Source organism: Camelus ferus, chromosome 5, assembly GCF_009834535.1.
Source record: "Camelus ferus isolate YT-003-E chromosome 5, BCGSAC_Cfer_1.0, whole genome shotgun sequence".
Lineage (NCBI taxonomy): Eukaryota > Metazoa > Chordata > Mammalia > Artiodactyla > Camelidae > Camelus > Camelus ferus.
In genome coordinates, this window is record NC_045700.1 from 7,330,265 (window position 1) to 7,357,487 (window position 27,223).

General features: G+C 49.0%; 1 protein-coding gene across 1 annotated transcript in view; it reads left to right on the forward strand.

Moving 5' to 3' along the window:
* CYFIP1 (cytoplasmic FMR1 interacting protein 1) overlaps positions 1–27,223 on the forward strand; it is a 63,756-nt gene that overhangs the window by 14,631 nt on the left and 21,902 nt on the right. Inside the window, 15 exon segments of the mRNA XM_032479268.1 lie at positions 180–297; positions 6,434–6,556; positions 7,966–8,091; positions 11,950–12,116; positions 13,298–13,445; positions 14,199–14,382; positions 14,385–14,496; positions 14,498–14,537; positions 14,539–14,728; positions 15,693–15,849; positions 16,888–16,984; positions 18,905–18,981; positions 19,077–19,185; positions 20,072–20,191; positions 21,985–22,184. Coding sequence (XP_032335159.1) covers positions 180–297; positions 6,434–6,556; positions 7,966–8,091; positions 11,950–12,116; positions 13,298–13,445; positions 14,199–14,382; positions 14,385–14,496; positions 14,498–14,537; positions 14,539–14,728; positions 15,693–15,849; positions 16,888–16,984; positions 18,905–18,981; positions 19,077–19,185; positions 20,072–20,191; positions 21,985–22,184 — 1,968 coding nt within the window.

A 27,223-nucleotide genomic window follows, 5' to 3' on the forward strand; every position in this document is an offset into this window, starting at 1 on the left:
CCCGACACCAGGAGATGAGGCAGGCCCGACTCTGTTACCTTGCAGAGAATCCCACGTTCCCTCTGCACCGCCTCCTCCCTGCGCCATGCAGGGCTCCCAGGGACGGCGGGCGGGCCTGCTGAGTGTGTGCCCTCGGCCAGGTGCCCCTCAGGTGACCCACATTCTCGCTTCACCACCAGGTGGACGTGCACGTCCTCCAGCAGCAGCCCACAGTACAACATCTGCGAGCAGATGGTCCAGATCCGGGAGGACCACATGCGCTTCATCTCGGAGCTGGCGCGCTACAGCAACAGCGAGGTGAGCGGCCCCCGCCCGCCGCTGACACTGGGGCCCTGGGCCCTGGGGGTGGCCCTTGCGTTCTCTGCACCCAGTACTGCCTTCAGTTGCTTTGAGAAACATAGTTTAGTGCCATATACTTCAAAAGCGCTCACCATAATGGACGAGGCAGTGCCGATATCATGGAGTTTGTTTGAATCTGTTCATCCTGTTAAGAAAAGCATCTTCTTTTTCAGAAAAACATAATGGGGATCCCAAAAGAAAGGGCTGAGGCGGGACCATGAGTGAAGTGAATTTCCTTGTTTAATGGTTCCACGCTGCTAGGAGAGAGCCAGGGGGAGGGGAGGACGTCGGGAACAGACTGGGGGGGTTCTGACTTGTGCCCCTTTTGCGTGTAGAGGGAAGAAGTGCAGGAGTTCCTGGGTCGGGGAAGGAGATGTCGGGGGGCCCAGAGGAGCCTGGAGTAGGCATAGGAGGAAGGGCTGTCTCTTCGGCTCCGGGCCTTGTTAATTCCTTCCAGCTTTGCAGCCAGGATTTGTGTGTCCTCGTTTGGGCTGGTCGTGTTCCCCACACCTGTGCCAAGCATGGCTCTAAGCCAGCGCTGCTGGCATGTGGGGTGTACAGGAAGGGGCAGGTGTCTGAGGGGGAGCAGCGAGGGTGTCATTTCTCACATCTTAGTGGACAAGGCATTGAGGTCAGGGTCAGAGTGGTCGTCAGTGGCGTGGATGCTGTGAGCGGTCTAGGGGGACCCAGGGACTTGGGGCCACATACACAGGTCTGGTTTTTCTAGATTCTCAGGAGGACCGTTACATCTGGGGGATAACTCTGTCTTCTGGCCCTGACCACTACAGGACAGTGAGCACCCCATCCCTCACTCCCAGGCACTAGTCATCATGTAACCAAAATGACTGAAAGACAGCCCAAATGCTTGGAGCACGTTGCTTCCTTGCAGACCCCTCGTCAGCAGCCAGCTCCCCAATGAGGAAGCGTCACCTCACCCCTCCTCCAGAGGCCAGCGCGGCCCGCAGGGTAGAGGTGGGGGCCAGCCCCCAGGACTTCAGAATGTGATGGCAAACTGAGTTTATGAGGAGCTCACAAACAACACTGGAAAGCTTGTTTCCACCTCTCTAAACAGGCGTGTCTGGCAGCATGTGTGGTTCCTGTCTGCCTTCTGGGGTCTGCTCTGGTACTTTGTAATAAGATGAAGGTTTTAATAGGAAAGAGATCTACTTTTGAATGCTTTGCTCAGTTTATTCTTAAACAGATTTATGTAGAATCCACATACCAGACAATTCACCCATTTAAATTGCGCAGTTGGAAGGTTTTCAGTGTATTTGCTGAGTCCTGCGGCCACAGTCCATCCTGAGCACTTTCATTGCTCTGCGCCATAAGCAGTCACTCCGCGGCCCCTTCCCTCAGCACCTGGCATCTGCGGCCTGCCTGTGGGTTTGCCTGCTGGACATTTCGTATAAATGGAATCATGTAACATGTGGTCCTTGGTGACTGGCTTTTTTCATTGAACATAGTGTTTTCAGGTTCATCCATGTTACAGCATGTCTCAATAATTTTATGGCTTATTTATAATAATTTTAGGCTGAATAATACTCCACTGCATGGACACACCACACTTGGTTGATTTGTTTATCTGAGGTTGATGGATGGACAGTTGGGTTATGAATAACTCTGCTGTGAGCATCTGTGGACAAGCGTTTGTGTGGACGTAAGCTCTCATTTCTCTTGGGTAGCTCCCTGGGAGTGGAGTTGCTCTGTTTAATATGCTGAGGAACTGCCAGGCTGTTCTCAAGGTGGGCGCACCATTTTACATTCCCACCAGCAGGGTGTGAGGGGTCTGACTTCTCCACATGTTTGTCTACACTGTTGCTGTCTGTTTTTGTGATTCTGGCCAACCTAGGGACTAGGAAGTGGACCCTGGCTGTGGTTTGGGTTTGTATTTTCTTGATGACTAATGAAAGTGAGTACCTTGTCATGTGCTCGTTGGCCGATTGTGTGTCTTCGTTAAGAAATGTCTCTTGAAGTGCCTTGCCCATTTTTAAATTGGGTTATTTACCTTACTTTTTACTCTTGAGTTGTGTGAGTTCTTTTTTTTTTTTTTTTTTTTCCCAAATCGAAGTATAGTCAGTTATAGTGTGTCAGTTACACATCAGTTTCTGGTGTACAGCATAATGCTTCAGGCATACATACACATACATGCATTTATTCATTTTCATATTCTTTTTCATTATAGGTCATTACAAGATATTGAATGTAGTTTCCTGTGTTACACAGAACATTTTTGTTGTTTATCTTATATATAGTAGTTAATATGAGTTGTGTGAGTTCTTTGTATATTCTGGATACCAGTCCTTAATCTGTTATATGATTCTCAGATATCTTCCCCTGTTCCTTTGGGTGTCTTTTTGCTGTCTTCATGATGTCCTCTGAAGCACAATTTTTTTTATTTTTGATGTAGCCCAGTTTTGTCTATTTCTTTCCTTTGGTTGTTTGTGCCTTTGTGTCATAAGGAAGAAACTATTGCCTAACCCAAGTCACAAAGATTTGCCCCTTGTTTTCTTCTAAGAGTTTTGTAGTTTTAGCTCTTCTATTTAGATCTATGATCCATTTTAAGTTACTTTTTTTTTACATGGTATAAAATTGATGGTCCAGCTACATGCTTTTGTGTGCGGATATCCAGTTTTCCCAGTATTGTTTGTTAGACTCTTTTTACCCCTACTGAAGGCACTTCATCAAAAATCAGTTGGCTGTACACCCCATGTTCATTGCAGCATTATTTACAATAGCCAAGGCAAAGAAACAGACTAAGGGTCTATAGACAGAGGAATGGGTCAAGAAAATGTGGTGTTTGTTATGCAATTCAGCTGTAAAAAAGATGGAAATACTGCCATTTGTAACAACATGGATGGACCTTGAGGGCATTATGCTAAGTGAAGTAAGTCAGCAGAGAAAGACAAATACTGTATGATCTCACTTTTATGTGGAATCAGAAAAATCAAACTCATAGAAAGAGAACAGACTGGTGCTTGGCAGAGGCAAGGGGTGGGATAAATGGGTGAAGGTGGTCAAAAGATACAAACTTCCAGTTATAAGATACACCAGTTCTGAGGATGTAATGTACAGCATGGTGACTACAGTTAACAATGTGGCATGGTAGATTTGAAAGTTGTTAGGAGAGTAAATCTTAAAAGTTCTCATCACAAGAAAAAAGATGATGTGAGTTGGCGGATGTTAAGTTGCTGTGTAATCGTTTCACGGTGTGTACCTACCAAATCATGCTGTACACCTTAAACTAACACAAAGTTATGTATCAGTTGTATCTCAAAAAAAAACTGGGTTGGGGGGAGAAAGAAAATCAGTCGACCGTAATCCTGAGGCTTTATTTCTGGCCTCTCAGTTCTGGTCCATATGGACCTTTATGTCTTTCCTTATGCCAGTACCACACTGTCTTGATTATTTAGTTTTATGGTAAATCTTAAAACCAGATTGTATAAGCCTTCCAGTTTTGTCCTTCTTTTTGAAGATTGTTTTGTCATCTTTGTCAAGATTATTTGTGGATCCTCTGCATTTCCATATGACTTTTAGGATCAGCTTGTCAATTTCTGCCCCCCCCAAGGCATCTGGAATTTTAATGGGGATTGCAGTGAGTCTGTACATTAGTTTGGGGAATATTCGCATCTTAACAATATTGAGTCCTTCAGTCCTTCAGTCCATGAACACGGGGGATGTCCTTCCATTTATTTAGACCTCCTTTAATTTCTTTCAACATTGTTTTATCATTTTCGGAGTACATGCTCTGTACTTCTTCTGTTAAGTTTATCCCTAAGTATTTTATTTCCTTTGATGCTATTGTGAATGGAGTTACCTTATTAATTGTATTTTCAAGCCATTTGTTGGGTTTCTTTTGGCCGGAGGGTAAGCGTTTGCTCTGAGCAGGGCCGGCGGCTGGGTTGGAGCATTCCACAAGGACATCAGTGCAGGTGGGCGCAGGTCCTGCGGCCCCGGGAGCCCCCAGGTCTCCTCGCTTTATGACGGTGACCAGAGGCAGGTTCTGGGCAGTTTTGTTTGGTTTTTTGTTTTTGTTCTTACTTCCCCCGTGATGTGAATGTCCAAGCGTACAGAGGGAGCCCCATCCTGGCCCCTCGGGTGCACACTCAGCTTCCTCGCCTGCCGCTCTCAGCTGCTCCTCCAGCCCTACGCCTCCATCTGGCACTTCCTCTGAAAATATTTCCTACGTGTCTCTACAAGATAAGGGCCCTTTTTACACACAACCATGATACCATCACCCCTAAAAAGCCCACAGGTACACATTCCTTAACATTGAATAGCTGCTCATTGTTCACATGTCCCCAGTTCACTCATTAGCACCGGTGGTTTATTTTCCAGGTTGGTTTCCTCAGGGTCCACAATCATCCGGTGCACCGCAGTTGGTCCATGTGCCTCTCCGGCATCTCCCTCAACCCTATGTTGTCACTCTTGTCATTTACCGTTTCCTCTGCCCCCTGTGTGTCCTGTGTGCTCCCGGGTCAGCGGCCGGGTGAAACTGCACTCTCGTCCTCCTGGCCCCTTCAGTCCTGCGGCCCCCATGCTGAGGGCCGCGGGGGTCCGGCTGGCTCTCTGGGTGTGGGTGGCAGCGTCCCTGCCAGGATGCGACATCACCAGGGCTCAGCCCGGTGGTCCTCTCAGCCCCTCCCCAGCTGCTTGCTTCACGGTCCTGTTCCTCCCGGAGACACACAGGCAGGATTCCTTTGCTTTATGTATCAGTTGTGAAAATAATTGATTTCCTGGCATCTTCTAAAGTAACAAACCAGTTTTTCTGAGTAGTGTTTTGAAGTCAGACTACTTTAGCTTCTTTCTGTCTTCTTCTTTTTCTCCCATGCTGGAAGTCTGGTTCCTAATGACTCCAGCATATTTTGACATGATGCCTCAATATGCATTCAGCAGTCTTAAAATAGCAGTGCTGGCCCTGCTAATAACAATATTATTACTAGAAATTCAGATTTATTCTGCAGTTGGTTTTGTCCTTAGGTTTCTTTTGCTAGGAATGTTAAGTCAAATCATTGTTTTTCAAAGTCGCTGAAGTGGCTTGTTTTATGTTGGTCTCAGCCTATAGATAGCCTGGAACTGTGCCGCTGTGGCAGCCCCCACAGATGTCCCCCCGCCCTGCACCACCCTGGAGCCAGCGCTATGGCTGGACCGGCCCTTGTGATTCTTACTATGATTGCAAGATGCCCTCAGCAGTGGCCATCAGAGAACTTTTGGAAAAAAGGGTTTATGACTCACAGGTCCTAGGCGGTACACAGCATGCCTGTGAGGTCCTAGGTAGGGAGGGAGGGAGGGAGCACCGACCTGGGGTTCTGCCTGTTGGGGTTGAGGGTGGGGTCCCAAGGGTGGCACAGATTCATTCTCTGCTGGTAAATTTAAAACACAAGAGCGGAAATTAGGGCACAGGAGGAAAAAGCAGAGGCTACAGTTATCCTGGGTCACTGTGGGCTTTCTTCACAAGGGGAACTTCACGGTGGGCTGGCTCATGTGTTTATTCAAGATGGATGTCTTTGAAATGGTTGCCTGGGCAACCCAGATCCTCACATTGGGCCCTTACACTGTGTGGTTCCCGTGTGTGGTCATGGTGCCACTTCAGGACTGCGTAGTTCAGTTCATTGTTTCATTTTGCTTTTGAGTTTTGGGGATCGCTTTTCCCCCCAACTGAATTTTATGTCATGATAACAAAACCATTTATGTGGTTCCAAAGTCAGATGTATCAAAGAAGGTATATTCAAAGAAGTACGCCTTCCCCTCCACCCTACGCCTTCCCACCCTGTAGATAAACATTCTTAAACCTAAGTTTTCGTTATTTGATATAAGCAAATACACACGGTGTGTGCGGTTTCCTTCATTCGCTACGTGGAAACATGCCGTGCACACGTTTCTCTCAGGACTGTGTCTGGAGACCCCTCCAGCATGGTCGGTGCTGGCCTTTCTCTGCTTTGAGCTGTGGTCCCCCCGCCTTGTGACGTGGTGAAGAGTCTGGTGTTCACATCATTTCCTACTTTCGTGAGTGTACAGAGTTGGGTAGGCTCCTAGAAGGGGAGTCATGGGTGGTTCCCTGGATGTGGGCGACTTCCTGATGCTCTGTCATCCCTAGGTGGTCACGGGCTCCGGCCGCCAGGAGGCGCAGAAGACAGACGCCGAGTACCGGAAGCTCTTCGACCTGGCGCTGCAGGGCCTGCAGCTGCTGTCCCAGTGGAGCGCTCACGTGATGGAAGTGGTGCGCTCTCCCACTTGGACTTGGAAACTTTTCTGCAGCAACTTCGATCTTTGGATCAAGAACAAATTGGCTTTGGAGGGAGGGTATAACTCTGGTAGAGTGAATGCTTAGCATGCACAAGGTCCTGGGTTTGATCCCGAGTTCCTCCATTAAAAAAAATTAATAATAAATAAATAAATAAACCTCCCCCCCAAAAAAAAATTAGAAAAAAAGAAAAAGAACAAATTGGCTTTTTACCTTTGATACTAGAAATCAGAATATGTACGAATTTAAATGTTTCTCAGATAACTCGATGTATATTTCATTTACGTATGTTACAAATACAGGGCCGTATTTTTTCTTTTTCATTTTTCAGTTTTATTAGAATTGTTACAATTTGACTGCACATATGCAATATGTCGCATGTAAATATATATACACAATATATTGCACATATTTTTAAAATTTACATATATGCACTGTTTACTGTTTCTAAGAACATTTAGAGCTTTAACTTTTTTAACTTACATAGTTATCAAAAGAATAAAGCCAACTACAAAATAAGAATTAATTGAAAAAGATACATACACTCCACTATTAGCAGCAACATTATTTACAATTGCCAAGATATGGAAGCATCCTAAGTGCACGTCACTAGATGGATGGATAAAGAAAATGCAGCATATACATGTAATGGAACACAACTCACCCACGAGAAAGAAGAATATTTTGCCATTTTCGTACAGGGCCTTATCTTTTAAAACATTGACAGAATTAAATTTGTACCATTATGATGATGTTTAATTCTCAGTTATTTAAACAACAGTCTGTGTAGTTCCAGCCATCAGTTTCTTTTATTTAGAATTCGTAGTTCCTGATGCCATAGAAAGATTTGGATACCCATGTCATAGGAGATTTCCCCTTTTTTTTGTCTAATTTGATCAGACACGGATTATTTTATTTGGATGGGTATCTGATCATATGAAAGGCCGGGTCTTTTAAAAGTGGTGATGAAAGGCTTATTGTAGTCTTGGACAGTCTACACAAAACGTCCGGGCCATTTTACCTGATGTAGTTCTTAAATTCCTAATGTATTACTTCAGCCTGAAGTCATGTGGCCAAAATGTTCTGCAGTTTTATGGAGATGGACCGTGTGTGCATATGTTGTGTGTGTGCATATATGTGATGTCTGTATGTGCAGGCTCATGCGTGTGCACAGGGAGTGTGTGCATGTGGTGTCTATGCGTGTGGGTGTGCACGTGCACCTGTGTGCATGCGTGTGGGGTGTGCGTGTGTGTGAGCACGCGTGCCTGTGCATGACTCTCAGGCTCAGCAAACGTTAGAAGACTGACCTTTGGTGGCTTTGGCGATGTCCTGAGGTGGATTCCGCATTCAGTGTGGCTGTCTCCCCTCTTTTTTGCCCACACCAGTATTCTTGGAAGCTCGTGCACCCCACGGACAAGTACTCCAACAAGGACTGCCCCGACAACGCCGAGGAGTACGAGCGCGCCACCCGCTACAACTACACCAGCGAGGAGAAGTTTGCCCTGGTGGAGGTGCGCTCTGTCTGCCTGCCTCTCACTCTGGCCTTCCGCTGTCTTCCCTCCCCAAAGCAAACGCAGAAACGTGAATAAACGGCCAGTTTTACGTCCTCGTGTCTGTGGAGGGCAGCCCTTTGCATCTGTCATGGCTAGCAAATCAGAGAGGAAAAGAGGTTGTGGGTTCCTGGTCTCCACGTGGACCCCCGGGGGCAGGTCAGGGCTCGTGTGAGCCAGAGCAGCTTCAGGGTGTCACACGGATGCCAGGGGGAGACTCCGTTGTGGCTGTGCGGACCCCAGCTCCTGGCCCTCCCGTGTGTTGGCCGTGGTTCCCCCAGCTCTGCATGGTCTTCCTGACCCTTTTGATGAACAGTTCTTAATTTCTGTGCCAAACATTTTCTTTCCTTTTGGAGCTGTGCATTTCTGCTTCGTTTAAGAAGTCTTTGCAGACTCCCAAGGTCACAAAGATAGTCTCCTACGTTGTCTTCTAATGCAAGTCTGCCTTTCACATTTAGATCTAAAATGCGCCCCAACCCCCCAACTGCTTGACTTGCCACCTCTGTGGTGAGTCAGGTGGCCGTGCCTGGGCGGATGTGTCTCTGCTCGTGTTCTAATCCGTTGGTCAGTTTGTCCTTTCCTGACGCCCCTCTGTCTTAATTACAACAGTGAATTGTAGGTTAAAGCAGGTCTTTCTGTCTTCAAGAGTTCCTTGACTGTTCTTGCCCTTCGTGTTTTAATACACATTTTAGAATCATCTTTTCATATCCCAGGGAAACCCGTTGGAATTTTTCATGAGGATATGAATAAACCTATGTAGGTCACTTTAGGAAGAACTGACACATTTATAACGTTGTCTTTTATGAATATGCTGTGTCCCTCTAATTGTTAAGATTCTCTTTAATTTCACTTTTCATCTGTAAAAAGCTTGCACATCTTTTATTAGCTTTATTTCTAAATGTTTGATATTTGATGGATTAAGTTTTTTTTGTTAATCACTGGGGTTTAAAAATCAAAATTATTTTTTGTGTCTTTCCTTGTATCTACCAACTTGTCCAAACTCACTTACTAATCGTAATGCAGTATCCATAGATTCTTTTGGATTTTCTCCTTACATAATCGTATCATCTGGAAATGATGACAGTTTTATTTCTCTCTCTTCTTCCCCACCCCCATCACACTGGGTAGGATCCCTCCTCATCACATAGAAGGAGGCTCCAGGCATCTTTGTCTTGTTTCTCATCTCAAAGGGAATGCTTTCAACAATTCACCATATGATGTATGTGTTGTAGATCCCTAGTAGTGAGCCTTCATCAGAGCGAGGAAGTTGCCTTCTATTCCTTGTTTGCTAAGAGATTTTATCATGGACAGATATTATTTTTCTAAAACACTTTGTATCCATTGAGACAGTTGTATGACTTTTCTCTTTTATTCCATTAAAGTAGTGGATTTACATTGATAGGATTTTTTGCATCAGGTTTGATGTTAAGCCAGCCTTGCATTCCTGGTATAAACTCAACTTGATCATGATGTAGTGTCCTCTTTATATATATATATTGCTGGATATATGTTGCTAATATTTTTATTTGGATTTTTACATTAAAGTTAATAAGTGAGAGTGGCTTTTAATAATACTTTTTTCTTTTAATGTTTTATTTGCGAACACTGTTAGATTTACAGAAAAATTGCAAAGACAGTACTAGTGAATTCCCATATACCCACACCCATTTTCATTAATTACTAACATCTTACATTAGTATTGTTGCATTTTTAATAAACCAATTTTAATACATTATTGTTAGCTGAAACCCATGCTTTATTCAGATTTCCTCACTTTTCCCTAATGTCCTTCCCCTGATCTGGGTCCCACATTACATGTCATCACGTGTCCTTTGGCTCCTCTGGGCTGTGATGGTTTCTGAGACTTTCCTTGTTTGCAGTGGTCTTCATAGTTTTGAGGAGTACTGGTCAGTGTTTTTAGAATGTCCTTCTGTTGGAATTTATCTGATGCTTTTTTCATGATTATGCTGGGGTTGTAGCTTCTGGGAAGGAGGACCACAGAGCTGAAATGCTGTTTTCATCACATCATATCAAAGGTCTGCGCTGTCACTGTGATTCATCACTGCTGGTGTCGCCCTTGCTCACCTGGCTGAGGGAGTGTCTGCCATGTGTCTCTGTGGTGAAGTTACCCACACCGAGCACCACCACCCCCTTTCTATAGGGTGCTTTTGGGAAGGAAAACGCACTGGGCTTAGCACACACCTAAGGAGTGGGTAATACTCCTTTATACCCTTCCGTTCTATTTCTTGGATGCTGGCTTCATAAAATGGCTCGTGGAGCACTCCCTTCTTTCCTGTTGTCTGTGGTGGTTTGTATAAGATGTTATTTTTTTCCTTAAATGTTTTCTCGCATTACTGGTGAAGCTTTTCCTTTATGGGATGGTTTTTGAAACTTTTAGTTTCTTATGTAAGAGTGTGCAGGGGGTAGCATATAGCTCAGTGGTAGAGTGTGTGCCTAGCATGCACAAGGTCCTGGGTTCAATCCCCAGTACCTCCATCAAAAAACAAAATCAATGAATTAAACAAACCTAATTTACCCCCCCAAATTTTTTTTAAAAAAGTGTGCAGATTTTCTGTTTCTTCTAGTGTCAGTTTCTGTAAGTTGTATTTTCAAGGATTTTTAAAGAATCTTTCTAAATTTCCTAATTTTTTGCCATGGTTTTTTTGTTATAATTGGTTTTCATCTTATTTTGGCAACACCTTTTTTCTCCACACACCATACAGCTCACCCATTTAAAGTGTGAAATTCCGTGCTTTGTGGGGGATGTACTCACAGAACAGCAGTCACAATCAAGTCTGGAACCCTTTTACTACCTCTCAAAGAAACCCGCACCCATTAGTAGCCACCCCCCCCACTCTCCCCTTCCTTTGGCCTGTGGCAACCACCAGTCTGCTTTCTGACTCGGTAGACTTGCTTATTCTGGACATTTCCTATAAAGGGAATCATGCAATGTGTGGCTGTGATTGGCTTTCACTTAACAACGTTTTCAAAGTTCACATGTGTGTCGGTATTTCATCCTTTTCATTGCCAAATAATGTTCCATCCTATGTGTAGATCACGTTTTATTTATCTGTTTGTTAGCTGATGGACATTTGAGTTCTGCTTTTTCACGTAGGAGTGATGCTTCTGTGAACGTTTGTGTGCAGGTTTTGGTGGGCTTGTTTTCGCTCCTGATGACACACTTGGAGTGGAATTGCTGGGTCATATCCATCTCTGGACATGAAATAGAGAATTTGCCTTTTTAAATGGAATTTTTCCCTTTTTTTTTTTTTTTGGTGGTTGTTATTAGAAAAGCAAACAAATCTCCAAAGCAAACAGATAAAACATGTATGTTTCTCTGTAAATAAGGATAGTACAGTGTCTCTGATGCCATCACAGAGATGAAGTCTGAGCAGTGCATTTTCTGCCAGCCTTTTTCTGCATATTAAATCACTGTGTCATTACTGTTGAACAGATGGGATTTGGGCTACCAACTTGTAACTTCTTTTTTCTTTTTCAGATAATAACTCATTTGCCTTCCTAAATCTTTTTCTTCTTTTTCTTTTGAAGTCTTTCACAGAGAGATACACCCTGATGGATTCAGAAGTGTTTTGAGTCAGTTATCAGATGCCCCTGATAGCTCCAGGCCAAGCAGATCCATCACTGCCCTCAAGGCAGTCGTGGTCTGATGGGGTCAGACCCAGGAGCAGGGACAGGTGCAGAGCAGGAGGCCAGGAAGAGGCCCTGTGCACGGGGGAGGCAGCCCCCCAGCGTGTGCCAGACCTGTGGAGCTCGGCTGTCACCCTCCAGCACACTGAAGGTCACCTGTCACCCCTGCAGGTCATCGCCATGATCAAAGGCTTGCAGGTGCTGATGGGCAGGATGGAGAGCGTGTTCAACCACGCCATCCGTCACACCATCTACGCCGCGCTGCAGGACTTCTCCCAGGTCACCTTGAGGGAGCCGCTCAGGCAGGCCATCAAGAAGAAGAAGAACGTCATCCAGAGGTCAGCCCTGCCACACACACCTCCCTGCACATCTTCATACGCATGCTCAGTGCACTTATCATCAACCTCCATCCGCCCCTTTGGTGAATTTCCTCTAAATGTAATGCATTGGATCCAATTCTTAACCTGAACCGCCCACAGTGAATTAACTGCAGAAGGTCTAAGCAGTCTGGAGACCCAGGGGCAAGGGTGTGTTTACCTGGGGCCTGGGGGTCTCTCAGAATCCATGTGACAGTTCTGTCCAGCAGGCCTGTAGGGACACACCGGCCAGCATCTCACCTCCCATCTTGTGTGGTTATCATCCGTTCCTTTTGGCCCTTCCTACAAACTGGTCAACAACTACGTACATATGGTCAAGCTCCTGTAGCGACTGTGAGCTAGTTTTCTTTTAATGTGTAGCTTTATAAAGTCTTTCAGAGACATTTTTGCACAGTGTAGCTCACAGGGGCTCACACAAGTGTTGATTTCACTTTGTCGCTTTATGGTTGATGTAATTGTCACCCGGTATGGTATGACTTTAGCATTACTAAGATTTTCCACTCTGAGGCTTCCCAGTTTTTGTTCCCTCGCCTGGAGGACTTAGTGGAGGCTTTCATGTTTCCAGTAATGCCTCGGTGTTGCTCACGCTCACTGTGATGCCGCCTCACTAAGTGGGAGGTGTGCCGTGTAGTCTAAGAGTCACTCCGGTCCCCACCAGGTGTTCAGGGTGGGTGCGTGGTTGCCTGTGCTCCAAGGGTGGCGCCTGGGGTGGTCTCTGCACGGTGGAGCCGTGTTGGGGATGGGACCATATTCCAAATGGGTTGGGGACACAGGTCCAGTCCCCACGGTTGTGTTGGTGACCTCATGTTCAAGTCAGAAAATGGGATCAGTCACAGGGAAGTTGAGTTTCAGGTCTCGGTGAATGTTTGTGTTTTGTACACTTGCTGCCCTTGGCATGACTCAGTGTTTAGGAAATCAAACATCACTTCCGGGCTAACTGGTGCAAATTGCAACTACATTAGCTCTTCTGGGGTGAGTAATGTCCCCAAGAAAACAATCTATTTTTAAAGTTTCATGTTGGTCCATTGCCACGTCCCCTGAGTGCCCCCGGAGGAATTCATGTGTAAGAGCTGGCTGTGTGTTAGCTGAGGACATGCCGCCAGCACTGGCGTCTGCCCTGACCACTTGACCGGGCGGGTTAGTGTCCTGCAGGCCATTAGGAAGACCGTGTGCGACTGGGAGACAGGGCACGAGCCCTTCAACGACCCAGCCCTGCGGGGCGAGAAGGATCCCAAGAGCGGCTTCGACATCAAAGTGCCGCGGCGCGCCGTGGGACCCTCCAGCACCCAGGTTCTCGTGCCCCGCTCCCCTGCCTCCACTGTCCCCTGGGTGGGCTGACCATGAGCTGAGGGGGCGGTGGGGTGGCTGGGAGTGAAAGGACCTCAGGCAGGTCAGGTATTGCCCGTGTTTCTTCTCGTTTATGGCCTGCCCGAGTGACTCTGGAGCCTAGACACCCTGCATTTCAAGGGTTTGGTCATTTGCGTGCAGAACTTTATCGACTGTGTGAACACCTGTCCTAAAAAATGCGGGTCAAAGTCTACGTGCTAGTGTTTATGCTGTGTTTCCTGATGGGTGCTTTAATGTCATGATAATAGTTCTGACATTGGATCTAAAAATGATCATTCCTAAAGATAGAATTTGGGGAAAATTGAAAACGGCTTTGGCGTGTCCCCAGTCTTCAGTTCCCTCACCTGGCTCGCTCTGCCCCTCCTGCGCCCCTTCCCCTTCCCCGCCCCCGCCCCATGCAGCTTTCCTCCACCCCTCTTACCTGGTGTCACAGGCCCTCTGCTTTCCCCTCCTGTCTGGGGGCTTCACACTTCTTACTCGTGTCTCTGTGTCGGGGCTTCTCTCCTGCCAGGCTTGCAGGAATTCCCAGCAGAGCACGTTGCTGGCTCTGGACCAAACCGCTCGGGCCCCCGGGGCGGAGGCGCTGCGGCGCGGGGAGGATGCTGGCGCCCTCCGCGCCCTCGCTGCGCGCCCGGCCGAGCCGCGCGTGACTAACGCTGTCTCCCCGTCTGTCTGTCCCCGTCTGTCCGTGTCTAGCTCTACCTGGTGCGCACCATGGCGGAGTCCTTGCGCTCCGCCGAGCTGCTCAGGCAGCTCAAGTCTGTGGGCGCGGAAAGGCTCTTGCATGTGGTTAACGCGTTTCTGAGGCAGTCCTACACCTATCCGCCTCTTTTAACCTTCGGTGGTAAGCTACTGTTTGTTTTTCTTGTTGACGTTTGCGGCACGAGGTGAACCGCTCTGCTCCGAGTTCTTGGTCCCCAGCCGCAGCGACCCGGCCGCTCCGATGGGCTCCGCCGCCCCGTGAGGAGGCGCGGTGGCCGCGGGGCAGCCCCTCTCTGGTTGACCTGCGTTTGTGTAACTAATGTGCCATGTGTATTTTTCTCCCCCGCCGGTGTTTCCTTGGATAACGCAGCTTTACATGGTGAGAACCATGCTAGAGTCCCTCATAGCAGACAAAAGTGGTTCCAAGAAAACCTTGAGAAGTAGCCTGGAGGGGCCCACCATATTGGACATAGAAAAATTTCATCGAGAGTCATTCTTCTACACTCACTTGATAAATTTCAGTGGTAAGGGCTACTGCTGACCAGCACCCGGCCTGGCATGTTCTAACACCACTAACACCGCCTAGAAAGCTTCCGCCTGCCTGGCCGTCCCCTGCTGCGGTCCCTTCCTGCGCCCAGGTGGTGACACGTGTAACCTGCGTGGCCTTCCCTCACCTGTCGCTTTAAATGCCCAGCGGGCCAGGGCTCCCTCCATGTGGCGTGGCCCTTAGAAGGCTGAGGCCCCTGGGGCCAGGGCTAGCTCAGTGACCTGGATGCAGTCTGAGTAATCCGCACTAGGTCAGCAACACAGGCCAATGTAACCGTCACCTGGCTGGCAACCCAGGCAGTAAATACCAGCAGCCGCCCCAGCTGCCGTGTGTGGAAGGTGGCAGGTGGCCCGACAGGACAGCCTGTCCGAGGATGACCGGGGCGCCCTGGGGGTGCCCTTAGTCATCATGGAGTCGCCCACGTTTCTTCCTGTGCTGCAGCCACGGGTTCAGAGACGGAGGACTCTGCCTTGGCTGCGGGCACTGCAGATTAGAGCAATAGTAAGGCTGTTGTTTTCCACTTCACAGAAGGAAGGAAACATTTGTTTTCCATCTGTCTCTGTTTTGCACTGAGACTGCATGTCATGCTGCATCTATATCCCAAGTGAAATAAAGTAATCCTGTTTTTATTTCTCCTTTTTAAAAAAGGACATTTTTTTTTCCACCTAGTCCCGCCAGAAGGCGCGCAGTGTTGATGAGGTCCCATAGCTGGGCGCTGGTGTCAGGGCCGGACGCTGACTCTGCTCTGTGTGTGAGCGAGAACAGGCACGTCCGGGTGGCTTTGCCCGCAGCCACACGTTGTGCGAGGCACTGGCGGCCATTCCCCGCTCGCGTCCACTCCCCGGGCTCAGGGCTGAGAGCCTGGCCCTCCCCCTCGCGTCACCGCGTGGAGTCTTTTCTGCTTGCGGAAGACTAACGTGGTGTCGTCTGAATCCCTCAAGAGACGCTCCAGCAGTGCTGTGACCTTTCGCAGCTGTGGTTCCGAGAGTTCTTCCTGGAGCTGACGATGGGCAGGAGGATCCAGTTCCCCATCGAAATGTCCATGCCCTGGATCCTGACGGACCACATCCTGGAGACCAAAGAGGCCTCGATGATGGAGTGAGCGTCCCGGGGGCCCGTCCCAGCCTTGCATTTGTGGTGGTCCAGGCCCTTGGTGGCACTGGGAGGTGGGGGAGGGCTGGCCGTACTCAGCACTCGTACTTGGTGGGGTAAGACTTCCGAGATCAGTGCAGGGACCAGGGGTCTTGGCTTCAGAATGAAGTCAGGTGCTCAGGCAGGAGCAGTGACGCAGGGGATTGAGTCCACGGTGTCCTGGTGCTGGTGAGGCCTTTGGAACTTGGCAAGTGGAGAGGTGGCGTGGCCTCTGAACCACATGAATTTGGGCAGGGAAGTGTTCACTAAACATTTTTGTTTAGAGTTTGGGGCCCAGGGTCCGGGCAAGGGGTCAGAGACCGAAAATCTGAAGTCCATGGAGGGAAAGTAATAGAAAAGTGCAATGTCGCGGGGTGGGCAGACTGGGGCCCCGGCCAGCAGTCCTCCTCCCAGTCTCCTTACCTGTGCTCATCAGGAGGGTGGCCTTCCCTCTGTCTGCAGCGACCCTGGCATCTTCCAAAGCCTTAGAGGCCTTGTCAGCCTGTGTCTGACCTCTGGGGTTGCACTGGGCCCACTGCTTACGTGCCTTGAACCCTCAGAGAGCCCTTACCTGGGGAGAGCCCTGGCCTCCGCCCTTTGCCCTGGGGGAGGGGAACTTTTGGCTACACCAGCCATGCTTGGGGTCAGCTGTAGGGCCCAGGGGGACCTTCATATGTTTTTAAGTCAGATAGTTTGTTCTTAAAAATAAGAAAATGACTCATTTTTATGGTTATAAAAAATACTGCAAATTGGGGTAAGAGTCTTTGAAATGTGATAATCGAGAAGATGGAGTCATAGGAGGCCCTGGTGGCCCTACCAGGTGCCCGGGGCCTGGCTCAGGCAAGCGCATCCTGCTAAGGGGAGGCCAGCCTAGGGGGGCCACCAGGAACCGCGCCTGGCGTTGGGAGTAAGAGACTGTTTTTCTTCATGAGAGGAAAACAGTGAAAATACATCTCGTGGGGACTGAGAAGGCGGCGGGGCTGACCCTCCCCCGTCCCTCCACAGGTATGTCCTCTACTCGCTGGACCTGTACAATGACAGCGCCCACTACGCCCTCACCAAGTTCAACAAGCAGTTCCTCTATGACGAGATCGAGGCAGAGGTGAGGCCCTGGCACCTCTAACAAACTTTTTTAGTTTCTTTTTCCCCTGAGTATTAGAGGGAGCAAACTGGCTTTATAATACAAGGACATTTAGACGGTGGAATGCACTTTTGACATAAACATTTCTGGGTGAAATCTGTGCTTTGGGCATCTACACAGGATGATGGGGTTCTTACAACGTCAGCTCTTGGGGGACGCCTTTTTCACGTCACACACATTGTAAGCACTGCGTATCCTTGGCAATCTTCAATTATGAATACAATCTAGAGCGGGGGCTCTGAACCACCCCCTATTTTATTTCTCGTTTTAGCTTTCTAAATTGTTTCTATTGGCGGGGGAGGAATTAGGTTTTAATTTATTTATCTTAAATGGACGTACTGGGCATTGAACCCAGGACCTTGTGCATGCTAGGCGTGCACTTTACCACTGAGCTACACCCTCCCCCTTCCTTTTAGCTTTTTGTTTTTCCTTACTATAAATAATGCTTTGATGAACTTCCTTACCATGTAACATTTCAGTTGTGTTGGATTATTTCCTGAGGACACATTCCTATAAATGGAATTATTAAGTCTATGTACAGGCAGCAAAGGAGAGAAATCTTATTTTCTAGCTTAAGATAAAAGAGAATTTTGGGGGAGGGTGTAGCGCAAATGATAGAGCACGTGGCTAGCACGCACGAGGTCCTGGGTTCAATCCCCAGCACCTCCTCTAAGAGTAAATAAACCTGATTACCTGCCCCAATTTTGAAAGATACAAGAGAATTTAACCTCAACAGATTGCATTATTCAGCTGGGTCCCCTCCTTGACATCCTCACAGAGACCACAGGAAACGCTTCTTTGGGGAGATGTCACGGGCTCCCGGGTGAGGCAGGGTGGGCCAGGGGCAGAAACCCGTGGGTCCTGGGGCAGCTCTCTTCAGAGCACACGGTGTCCTCATCACAGCTGGGGGGTACGAACCCCATTTATAAGTGAGGATGTGATTTTAAGGGTGGTGTCACTGGACTGTGTCCACCAAGCATCTCCTGACCCACCTTGGAGCCCAGAGCAGCTGGCGCTCCCCCCGGGGAGGCCACGGGTGGCAGCTCCTGGGAAACGCAGCCTGGCACTGCCCCTGGGGCGGGGACCCCGAATGCGTGCACACTAACCCCGTGAGAGCAGCGTAGGATGAACAGAGACTTTCCCGTCTTCCTTTGTATGTGAGAGAATGGGAGCATGTTTCACCATCAGTAAGAAAGGTTCTGACATTATTGTCAGTGGTCGTTTGGTGGCCACTCGTGGCCACACTGTGCATGTTTAGTCTGCTGTTGGGCCATAAGGTTGTTTCTTGTTTCTCTTTTCTCATAAGAGCCTTTGTTGGTTGCCGTAACAGAAGGTTGGGTTTTTTTGTGTTTTGGCTTTTGCTTTTTGCTTTTTTAAATTTACATTCCCAGAACTTCTTTATCTTATAACTGGAAATTTATACCTTTTGCCTGCCCCTCACCCTTTTCTCCCGTGCTCCACCTCTGGCACCCACCAGTCTGTTCTCTGAATTTATGAGTTTGGGGTTTTTTAGATTCCACACGTGAGATCATGCAGCATTTGTCCTTCTCTGTCAGACTCCTTTCACTTAGTGTAATACTCTCAGGGTCCATCAACGTTGTCAAAAATGGCAGGATTTCCTCCTCTTTTATGGCTGAGGAATATTCCATTTTAAATATGTGTGTGTATGTGTATACACACACCACTGATTCTTCATCCATTTATCCATCACTGGACACTTAGGCGGTTTCCATATTCTTGGCTGTTGTGAATAACTGCAGTGAACACTGGGGTACAGTTATCATTTTGAGTTAGTGTTTCCGTTTTCTTTGGATAAATACCTAGGAAGTGGCACAGCTGGATCAAAAGAGTTAATTTCATGCAGGCTTTCTTTTTTTCCAGGTGAATCTATGCTTTGACCAATTTGTTTATAAGCTGGCGGACCAGATATTTGCCTATTATAAGGTTATGGCAGGAAGGTGAGTCTGTGGCGTAAGATCTTGGGCGATTTGATCTGACATTTCTGTTAAAATTCACAGCAGATGAAAAATGTCCTCTCTTCCTTCCCTGCTAGTTTGCTTCTTGATAAACGGTTACGGTCCGAATGCAAGAATCAAGGGGCGACAATCCATCTCCCGCCGTCCAACCGCTACGAGACGCTGCTCAAGCAGAGACACGTGCAGGTGAGCCAGGCCTCTCCTGGGCGTGGTGAGGCTCGGAGCCGGCAGGGACATAGCGGGGTTTTCTTGGCACTCCCCAGGTTCTGGTAGATGTCGTATGTTATATGGCTGCGGGAACATCCTTAGAAGGAACTGAGATTTTAAAGACAAGCAGTTTCTCTTGGATAACCTGACACACATCGGAAACTGCCTGGGGCGGCTCCTCTCCAAGAGCCCAAAAGTCAGAGCTTAAAAGAAAGATGTGGACACTGGTCAGCTCAGCGAGGCAGAGATGAGCGTTTTCTTGGCCAGCACAGAGAGTAAAGATACAGTGCTTGTTTTTTGTTTCTTTAAAAATAATATATGCGCATCACCAAAAGTTAGGAAAATTCAGAAAACAGTGGGGAAAATTTCATGTAATCCTGTGTACTGATCACCACCAATTCATATTTGGGAACATTTTCACCAGGGTTTTATCTGTATTTTTATGTTATCGAAGTGATGCTCTGGTTCACACATGTTAGGACTCTGCGGTAGAGATGGAGTGGTGTCCTCATCTTCATCCTTGTAACCTGGGGGGTGAGGCACACACAGGCTGCTCCGTGCTGGGAGGTGGCCCTGAACTTCCCCTTATGGGGGGGGGTCCCTGACAGACCCAGGTTCTTCAGGGTACCTGTGGAGGTTTGGGGTTTCTGTCCGTGATGTAAGTGTAAATTCCGTGCAGGGACGCTACAAAAGTCCTTTACAGATTTGACAGACCTGCAGAATTTCAGCTCTAGGAAAGTAAGGCATTTGATCATATTTTCATGTAATTTGTCTTATCCTTTGTAATCGATTTCTGGGGATAAATATGTATTTTCTTCTATTTGTTTTTTTTTTTGTTCCCACGCTCCACCCTCCATGTCCCCAGCTCCTGGGCAGGTCCATAGACCTCAATCGTCTGATTACGCAGCGCGTCTCGGCCGCCATGTACAAGTCCCTGGAACTGGCGATTGGGCGATTTGAGAGTGAAGACCTGACATCAATAGTTGTAAGTGCCCTCCCTTTTCTCGGGCCTCGCAGATTTGGGGGAGAGAGGCTGCAGGAGTGGAGCTACTTTTACTTTTGTCCTGATTGATAAGTTGACCCAGTGGTAAATTGAGCTTTTGCCTAGAAATCAAAGGTGTGCCCTCACTGAGCTTGGCCTGTCCTTGGCATCTTCTTTTAGCATCTGCTCTTAGTATTCACAATTCTGAATTGACTTCAAAGAATAAATCATTACACCTTAATATGGCAAAAAATATGGCAAAAGAATGAAGGAGGAAAGTTTTAAAAATTGAAAAGAAACAGAGACAGACAAAAAGGATTGAGAGAAAATCATGTAAAAGATCCAACACACGTATCACAGACGTCCCTGAGGACGAAAACCAAAGCAACAACGTGAAACAAATATTAAAAATGGTATCTCAGGAAATGGTATCTTTGATGAGATGAAAAATGGAGTGTGTGTGGTGTTTGTGTATATATATATATATAGAGAGAGAGAGAGAGTGCGCACCTGCATCATGTGCCTGGGAGAACTGACCCAAGGTGGCCAACACCGAGGAGTGTTGTACTGAAAGTACTGGACTTTAAAGGAGAAGGAAAGTCCCTTGGGTGTCTGAGCAGTGTGATCAGGGACAGAAAGTCCGATCGCCAGCAGGGAAGGAAGTGCAAATTAAGGATTTGGTGCCATTTCAATCTTCCAAGAGTAAAGGCTGCAGGCAAGGACTCCAGGAAGACTGTTCCTTCCTGAGAAGCAGCTTCTGGGGTGGGGGTGTCCCCTTGGGGTGCCCTCTGGGCAGAGAGCATCTCTGTTGGGTGGCGGTGAGGGAGCCCTCCAGCGCTTCCTCAAGATCCAGCGGCTGTCTGGGATCGGAGGCCCCCAGGGGCCCCTCCTGCAGCCTGGCTTGGTCTGGGCCACAGTATCTTCCCTGGCCTTGGTCTTACATGATTCGGATGAAAACCGTTGGTTGAGGCTTTGACCGAGGCCCATGCCGCCCAGTACAAGTAGAATGCAGCCATGGAGATCATTTTAAACATCACATTAGAAAAGGAAAAAGAAATAGGGGACATTAATTTTAATAGTCTATTTTATTTAACCCACTATGCCCCCAGATGAACAGTTCAACACACAATCATTGTAAAAGCACACTGACGTGGGTAGCTTACATTCTTTGCTTTCACACTCGGTTTCTGAAATCTTGTGTCTCACGCATGGCACACCTCGCTTCAGACCAGCCACATTCTCATTGCCGTATGTGGCTGGTGGCTGTGCGGTGGCTAGTGCAGACCTGGGCAGGTTGGTGGACAGTCAGTGTGACGGCCTGGGAGGCCCGCTTTGAATGTGCTGGCCTCTGTGGTGAGGCTGTGCTTTGGAATACCTTCAGGTGCCTTAGGGACGCCGACTCAGGCCAACACCTGAGGACACACGGCCTCCCAGCGCATGGCTGTGGACACATCCTAGTGCTCTCTGCCCTGTGAGGGGGTTGGAGGCCAGCAGTGGACAATAGGGAGTTGACCGCAGTGGAGAAAGGACAGTGACCCTAGGGGTACAACTGTGGAAAGGAGGGCGTTGCAGGAGCAGTGGAGAGGACGTGCTGAATTGGGGTGTGGGCAGCAAGCGCGTGTCCCCTGCCAGGCCCCCGTGTGCTCTTGGCCTAGCCCTCGGGCCCCACGGCACAGCCCCTGGCCACCCACTCCCTGCTCTGTCCACCCCCATCCCTCTACCGCTGCCCGCACAGGGGGTGGAGGCTGCCGCACCAGGCCCGGTTCTGTCCTCACACCCTGTCTCTGGTCCCGTAGGAGCTGGATGGCCTCTTGGAAATCAACCGCATGACCCACAAGCTGCTGAGCAGGTACTTGACTCTGGACAGCTTCGACGCCATGTTCCGGGAGGCCAACCACAACGTGTCGGCGCCCTACGGGAGAATCACCCTCCACGTCTTCTGGGAGCTCAACTATGACTTCCTGCCCAACTACTGCTACAACGGCTCCACCAACCGGTGAGCTCGCCGCCTCAGGGATGGTGCTGGGCGCCCCCGCCAACGGGCATCTAGCAGGATGGTCTCAGGGCCTCCACCCTGCCCCCCCGTCCCCCATCATTTCCCGCGTCCAGGGTGCTCAGGCCCTCCTGGTCTCCCGTGTGTGCAGGTGCAGCCGTGGGCCAGCCCGTGGGAGTGTGGCGGTCGCGGCTCGGGCGGACTGCATGGCAGGGCCGGGGCTCCCGTCCGGAGCAGCCCCTGCGGCCCGGGGTGGGACCCGTGCTGCCCGTGGACGGCGGCTGCCGGGTCTGCACTTTGAAGTCTGCAGACGGTGGAACGTGCTGGGCGCCTCTCTTTTTGTGGTTCTACTCTGAGATGTTGGGGCACATGAGGGTCAGCTGGTCAGCCACCCACCTACCATTTTACTCCTCTACTGAGCAGCGCAAAGCAGCCCACTGGGTGGGTGGCATGGCTGCTGGCCGCAGGGTCGTGCGGTCCTGCCTCATGAAGCAGCTCATGTCCTGGGGTGGCCCTGGGGCGGCCCCTGCACTCTGGGCGTCCACCTGCCTAAGGCTCGTCCTCCCTGCGCCCTGTTCTGTGTCAGCACACGCCAGGGACACGCAGGAGTGTGCGTGTATGTAAGAGAGTGTGTGTTAGTGAGTAATAGAGAAGTGGGGGAATATGAGTGATGGTGGGTGTGTAAGAGACAGTGTGTACGTGTATGTGATGTCTGTGTGAGTGTTATTACCACTGCTTAAAAGTAAGTGTCTTTGGCTTTTACTTTGCTTCATTACTGCATCTCAACATCCCACCACGTGTTGGCTTAATCATGGCTGATATCTAGGCCTAGATTTTTGTGCCTTGATCCAGAGGGACTGAGCTTTGAACCTGAGGGCAGAAGGGAGGCCCATTCTGCAGCTGATCATACCTGCTGTTGCCCTCGTCTGTCTGGGACCAAGCGTTCGTTTTCTGGTGGGGAGGCAGACCTGTTCCCGGTGTGTGGAGCTGTGCATCAGAGCCATTGGCCAGGCCCCTGGGAGCAGAGCGGACACGTGCTGTGGCCACAGCAGCCACAGGTGGAGAAGCCTCCTTGGGTCAGGGGTCCCCATGGCTGGCTGGGTACAAGCCACCGGAACCAAACTTGAGTGACCACGCATCCCTGTCAGCTCTCTTTTCAGTGCCCACTTTCTTGAAATAGGTATTTTTCAAGTTGTTACAGAATTAACTGAAAATATATTTTTATTATGCAAGTAATGCTTCATAATTGTAGAAAAACTAGATATCATATATATATATACTTATATACATGGAAATAATTAAATTCCTAATGATTTCCATTGTAAAAATGTCTTCTAGAGTTTTTGCCATACGGTCAAATATAATGTACACTTTTTATCTTGCAGAAATGGTTGTTACTGGGGACACTGTTAAATACACATTGTTTCTCCACGTCATAGATCTTGGAGAAGAGCACGCCATGTTAGCGACGGTGTATATATGCTTGTACTTCTGAAAATCTGTTTAAGTTATGGCCAGTGTTTGCAAGATTTTCGTTACTTTGGTTAGTCCGTTTGGAACCTTTAGAATGAACTTCTGTTACGTCTCTTAAGTCATTTTTGCCCAGAGCTTAGAACTGGCATCTCCAAAGGTGAAATGCAGCAGAACCCCAGTGTTGGCAAGTCCAGAAAATGTGTTATAGTCGGGGCGGTGGGTGGGGCAGAATCAGGCCACACAGGGAGCTGTGATTTTTTTAGTATTACTTTGGATTGCATATTTGATTGTCTAGCATTTTGTCTCCCTTTTAAGGGATTCCCAGAGATACTGCAAAAGGAACAGTTGAAGTGTTCCCCGGGCCCCTTTTGTGCCCACTGCATTGCATGCATACATTGCCCACCTGTCCTGGTCAACTTGGTGACAATAATTAAGATGGGCCGAGGCCTCAGAAACACCAGGAGCCGTGGGAGGACTGCGGAGGGACACGTGAAAGTGCCATGAGGAGGAATGTTGGCATGCGCTGTAAACCCTTCTGTTGAATCACTGTGTTTTCTGAAGGATGCTTCGGGCATCTGGATGGAAGCTGGGTGAGGAGTGTGCAGTTGGGGAAAGAGATTCTGAGGCTCCGCCCTCTGAGCTGGGCCCACGTGGGTGCCCTCACCCCAACTGCAGCTGCTGATAGGGAACAGCCCTGCTGTCCAGGGCCGCCTGTCCTGCTGGCGGCAGGAGCCCCGATGTCAGAGCCGAGGTGGCCAGAAGTCAGGTCAGGACCTCCGTCTTTGGTTCCCAACATGATATCTAACGTGAATGTTGGTGAGCAGAAGGCTGCCTTCGCCTGGTACTGCGCTGGGAGCCCGCGGGCGGGTCTGCAGAGCCCGCCCAAAGCCCAGGTGCCTGGAGGCCAGGCGATCGCTCGGGAACCCAATGTCACGTGTGTCAGAGCTGTGAGCTTAGCGTGTGTGCTGGCTGGGACCAGCATGATATAACCTCAGCCTCCTGACGCCCAGAGACCTGGGGTGCAGTTAGGGCAGGCACACACCAGAGCAGCGCTGGGGGCCCCCCCTTTGCATCAGTGCCAGCAAGAGCCATTCTGTATTTTTAGCGCATCTTTCGGGGAACCCTTAATGCTTCATTAGCTGGAAAAGGCGTTTTGTGTGTCCAGAGTGAGAACCGCAGTGTGCGCCCAGTGTTTTAATTCCCGCCTCAGGGTTTCCCGAGAGCCGCTTGCAGGAGCCCAGGACTCCCTTTGTTGTCTGGCGTGTCTGCTTGTTTTGCTGCTTATTTCTGATGCATGAGTTACGCCTGGTGACTCTGGGAGGGCGCTTAGGTGGCCTGTGACTGCAGTGTAACCTGTACAACTGCTCACCGCGACAGTGCTGTAGCCTTGGCAGTAAGCCAGCTGCTGGGCTCAGAGTCGGGCCTCTGGCTGGAACAGCACCGAAGGCGGGTGTGCCCTGAGTGGGGTGTGGTGCTCCACGAGGCTGTCCCACCGCTGGCCGTGCTCAGGGTGGTGGCTGTGAAGTTTCTCCACTGGCGTGGTACCATTTTTCTGTTTGAAGTTGGTAAGTAATTTATGAGGAGATAATTTGAGACTTTAAATAAGCTGTTTCTTGTTAAAACTTGACCCACTGATTTCAGCACCTGTTGGTGATTCTCACCCAAAGCCGTTCTCACTGCGGCGGCTGAACGGTGGTGATGTGGGAGCTTTTTCCTTCCATCTACAGATGGTAGTTGGCATTCTGCTGTGTGCACTTGTTAGTGTTCGTTTATTTGTTCATTTATTATGAGTGAGGACTCAGGGATCCCAAAGCAGGGTTATGATCTGTTACTGGCGTGAATTGATTTTGTGGCTCGAGTCGGCCGTGTTTTGGCCGGTGGGATCCCCTCCCGCCTCGTCTCTGTCTTCTGGGCTGTCCCCAGGGCTCTGCAGCCCTGCTCTGCCTTCTGCACCACAGGAGCTTCCAGGTTCATCTTGGAATTCTCCTACCTTATCCTTGAAATCTGTGATTCACCAGGATTCCTTTTAATGCAGAACATTTTAAAATTAAGCCAAGCCTGCGTGTTAGGTATGTCCTTGCCTCTGGTCCCTCTGGGACTCAGGGAAAGGACTTCTCTGGACTCTTCCCACTAGTGGTGTGGCCAGCAGTCCCCGGCCTGCAGCCACATCCCTCCAGCCTGTCTCTGTCTCTGTCAGTACGTGGCGTTTTCCTTCTGTGTCTGTGTCCTCTTCCTGTGAGGACGTGAGCCCTGCTGTACTGGATTAAGGGCGCACTCTGCTCCAGAATGACTTCATCTTGACTAATCTGCAACAACCCTGTTTCTGAATAAGAGTGCATTCTGAGAGACTGATAGTTAGGACTGCAAGTTCTGTTTTGAGGGGACACAGCTAAACCCCTCATGTTTACATGTGCCTCCTTCTGTCCAGCTGTCTGTGCGTTAAAGCCGTGAATTCACACTGCGGTTGTCAATTTCCGCTCAGCACCGCAGGCTTCGGTTCCATTCTTGTAACTTCTTTCTACACTGAGGATTCTTGTTTCATCTTCTTAGTGTATTCACTCATTTGCTCAGTTCTAGAACGTGCAGAAAGTAGCTTCAGAATTACTGACCCTACCCACTGCAAAACGCAAACCTACTAACTGGCACTCAATATTTGTTTCCTTTTTTTTTGTCTTTAGATTGAGAAATACATATGGTCAAAACATGGTGTTTAACAGTTGTTTATGGGGAGAGAGGAGGGTGTAGCTCAGGGGTAGACCGCGTGCTTAGCATGCACGAGGTCCTGGGTTCAATCCCAGTGTCTCCGTTAAAAAAGTAAATAAACCTAATAACCTCCCCCCAAAAATTTTAAAAATAAAGTTGCTTAGGATAATGGAATATCAGAGTTTGGATTTACTTTTTTGCCTCAAACAAGTGGGAATCTGCACACAATTCATGAAGCAACTGTTTTCACTGGATGTTCCCCTGAGGGAAAGGAAACAAGGGGTGTGGACTCTGACTTCCCTGGCTTTCTGCCTGGAAGCACTTTGGACATCTTGCTCTGTGGAGGAGACGGATTGGAAATCGAGGAAGCCGAGACAGCTGGAATTTGCAAGGCAGATTATGGGAGAGGAGAGAGGTGGGCAGAGAAACAGTTCCTGAGACCAACTTAGGGGCCCTTTTCAGTCTTTGCTTGAATTTTAAACTCCGTGCACAAGAGCAGCTGCTGTAGATGGAACAGTTCCCAGAGCTCACTGGGCGTTGCCTGCAAGAACGGAGAAACCTCGCTGAGCACTGGGCACTCGAGAGAGTTGCCAGAAGGGCCTGTCTTAGTACCAGCCCTCGGGGAGTGACTGCTGCACACCCTGACAGGTCATGAAAGGATCCAGCTGGCTTGCAAGCAATTTAACCATCTGCCCACAAACACTCAACACTGTTTGAAGGATGATGACAAAATCCAGCCACTCAGCAACATGCCGCTTCTGCGCAAACGCGCTCAGTGCTGCGCTGCCTCCCCTCAGATGCGCGTGTTCATTTCATGCGCTGGTGTTGTTTTGACAGTTACATCCTTTGTTAATTTCTTAAAGTGC